The sequence below is a fragment of the Copidosoma floridanum genome, unplaced genomic scaffold (assembly GCF_036245765.1).
Source record: "Copidosoma floridanum isolate Cflo_tuat_1 unplaced genomic scaffold, Cflo_Japanese_pri ptg000007l, whole genome shotgun sequence".
Lineage (NCBI taxonomy): Eukaryota > Metazoa > Arthropoda > Insecta > Hymenoptera > Encyrtidae > Copidosoma > Copidosoma floridanum.
The window spans coordinates 9,258,050-9,261,538 of NW_028321884.1; the positions used below are offsets into that span (position 1 = coordinate 9,258,050).

At 39.2% G+C, this 3,489-nt stretch overlaps 1 protein-coding gene across 1 annotated transcript; it reads left to right on the top strand.

Annotated features, from left to right (window-relative positions):
• Positions 1-699: 699 nt before the first annotated feature.
• LOC106647470 (uncharacterized) lies at positions 700-3,279 on the top strand. The gene is made up of 7 exons (XM_014363875.2): positions 700-723; positions 1,069-1,374; positions 1,902-1,943; positions 2,505-2,594; positions 2,799-2,828; positions 2,905-2,964; positions 3,119-3,279. Exons 1-7 carry the CDS (start codon positions 700-702, stop codon positions 3,188-3,190), a joined length of 624 nt encoding a protein of 207 aa, XP_014219361.1. The 3' UTR covers positions 3,191-3,279.
• Positions 3,280-3,489: the final 210 nt, after the last annotated feature.

The following is a 3,489-nucleotide window of genomic DNA, read 5'->3' on the forward strand; positions in this document are numbered from 1 at the left end:
AGGGCCTTTGACGCGACGGCCGAGTCGTTACAACTTTCGGGGGATGCAACGGGTAAAACGTGGAAACTGCGAGTGTTTCCGGGTGGGCCCCGTGTGTGTACACCCGCGCTCCCGATCCTTATTACGTACACGTGGCGAGAAATTGCTCTGCCGGTGACGGTTGCGAATAAGGTAATTATCGCGGTCGCCTCGATTTTGCCCGCCGAGCGCGTCTAACGATTCGGGAGGAACCACCGCACCAGGGAATTTCTCCATTATTTTTATTTATTTTTTTTTTTTTTTTTTTGCCCCGTTCCAAAATGATGTGGATCACACTCGTTTTCAAAACACACGCGGTGACGTTTTCTCGGCACGTTTATCCTCCGTGGAACGAAGAGGCGCCCGAAGTGAGAAAAAAAAAAAAAAATGGACAAAAGATCGACAAGGACGTGGCCAGAGAGACAAAGGCACCGGTGCACGGATTGCGCATCCTCTCGACACTCCGAGGCGTATAGAGAGAGAGAGAGAGGGCCCGGGTATGGGAGAGTCCCCGTGGCAAAGTTCTTTCTGTGTGTGCACGGGCGAGACTAGAGCGAGAGCGAGAGTGCCGAGGTGAGCGTGAGCCGTGTACTACGTGAGAGCCGCTGCGAACGGGCTCTGGTTATAAAAGCCGAGGGTAGGCCTCGGTGAAAAGTCAGTGTGTGCTCACTGCCAACCAGCATGGACGGCACAGGCAAACTGAAAGTGAGTAGGTGGTTTCTTCTCCTTTTTTTTTTTTTTCCTTTTTTTTTTCCTTCATCATCGATTCATTCTATAGCCCAGCCCAAAGAGTCCCCCGAGTGAGAGTACAGAGTTTTTTCTCTTACTAGGGATGGTAGAGGGGGATGATAGTGTTGGCCGAAAAAAAATTTTTTAGCCTAACAAGTAACTATTTTTTTCTTATTCCCTATTGGATCGAGTCAATCGGTGTGGTAACCCTTTGGTAGATGTAACTCGACTCGTGGGCTCGTTTGGAAAAAAAAAAAAAAAAAAAAAAAAAAAAAAAAAAAAAAAACACCATCTAAGGGAGCGATTTTGATGTATCCACAGGTTCTCCTGATCTTGGGATTGCTGACGCTCGCGCGAGCGGAGGCGGAGGAGAAGAAGCAGGAGGCCGAGCCCGCGACGGCCGAGTCGGCTCCAGTAGAGAAAAAATCGGAGGAAAAGTCGAAGCGCGGCCTGGAATTCAGCCTCGGCGATCACCTGGGCTTCGGCGAACTGGGCGGCTTCCACGACTTTGGCCACGTTCCCCTTTACCATCACGATCACCACCACGTCAAGACCGTCACGTTTACCAAACACGTTCCGGCGCCCTACCCCGTCTACCACGAGAAACACGTTGGAGTTCCAGTCAAGGTATACACTTTTCTTTTCTTTTTTTCTTTTTTTTTCATCGCAGCTATTTCATGGGTTTTTGTACGTTTACTTTTTTTTTATTTTTTATTGGAATAATCAATTAAAATTCTTTGCTATTTGTTTCGGATAAATTATTGATTTACCATGGTTATCGCAGTCGAAGTAATTTTTTGTTTCCTCTGCTCGGTGGGGGAAAAAAACCACCCTTGTGGGCTAAGGTGTAGCAGAAAAATTGTTTATAAAGCAAAACAAAAAACTTCACGGTAAAAAAAATGCCTTTCACACGCAAATTATAAAATTTCAAATCAAATATTTGTTTTGTACAGCCTTTTCTTTGGCATTGACTGACAGTTATATTTAAAAAAATAATCTGAAAGAGCAAGCTATTAACATTTTTCGATCTTGCGGATAGATTTAATATATATAGATACATTTATCCCACCTTTAAAGTTTTGTTTAATTTAAAAATTTAGTTCATGAGTGAAAACTTGATAGGCATTACTAATAAAATTATAAATTTTGTGTAGGTACCGATCAAAGTGCCGGTCGATAGGCCGTATCCAGTACCAGTGAGTAGATGACTAATAATTATAACAAATTATAATCTTTGATTTAAGTAAAGACTCAAAGTGTTACAGCATAGACCAAGTAATTGATTTATGGCTGTTGAAGCCATTCATCAAGAATATAACGAGTCATGCGCTGTATGGGAAACACCTTTTGCTGTCGATTTAATTAGAAAAACTTATGCTTGACAAAAAAATATTTTGACGATGAAGGACGGAAATCAAATTTGAAAAATAGAATAAATTTGCAATACAAAGAGTATTTTTGTCAATACGTAAATTTTCGAATTTATGTAAAAAAAAAAAAAAAAAAATTAACGTCAGTTGTTTAATTACTTCATTCGTACGAATATTATGAACTTTTGAAAATTTTTTTCAATACTTTTTTGTTACCTTCTTTAAATAAATCATTTCCATTCAAAAGTTGAAGCAATATAATTCTATTTACCAAAGTGCAAATTACAACATAAATTTGTTTTGCAATTGCAACCAATCGACTCTTTGCTAACATTGAAATCGTGTAAATTACATTGCAAAAAATCAATTTAAATTAAAATGTATTAGGTGCCAGCACCCTACCCTGTCGTTCACGTTAAGCATGTGCCAGTAATCCACGAGAAGCCAGTACCAGTGCCCGTGCACGTCCCGGTCCATGTACGTGTCCTTTATATGCATTTCTATTATAATGACTGACTGTATTATTTTTCTCTATATCCATGAGGCTTTTCTCTGACTCTCGAGATGCTGAAATTTTACTCGTTTTGAGGGAAAAGTCTCGTGAAAAAAAAAAAAAAAAAAAAAAAAAAAAAAAAAAAAAAAAAACAACGAAATAGTAACTTCATTTTCGTTGATTTATAGGTCCCGGTAAAGGTCCCATACGAAGTTAAGGTAATAAAATAGAGTTTATCAAATTCCCACGTTTCCATCGATAAAACCGATCGTAATTCAATCGAATGATTTTCAGGTGCCCGTGAAAGAAGTAGTCGAAGTCCCACGGCCGTATCCAGTAAAACAAATCGTTAAGGTACGTTACTTGAAATTTATTACATCGTCAAATCATTTACGTTGGAAATAAAAAAATATTGCACCTTTAAAAACTGATTGAAAAAGGAAGTCATAGAGATTGCGATAAAGGAACAATAAAATAACATATGATTTTATGATGTGATTGCAAACAGGAACCATACCCGGTGTACATCAAGCACCACGAGCATCACGGATACGACCACGGATACGGGCATCACTTTTAAATCAACGCTTCTCTGAAAATTGTACATTTACCCTCAGTTGCAACGATAATCTTTCCTCCAAGAAATGCGACGATCTCACGAATGACGCATTTTTCAACACACACACATATATATATATATATATACATATACGTACGTAAAATTGTCTCGGTTTGTCACCGCTTAAATTGTCGCTTGGAGTGATGACAAGAGCATATACATATAGACCTGCTCCATAGCATTGCGGAAACAAAGACGCTCTTCGACGTCCAAAAAAAAAAAAAAAAAAAAAAAAAAAGAATCTAAGTTTAATGTAGATA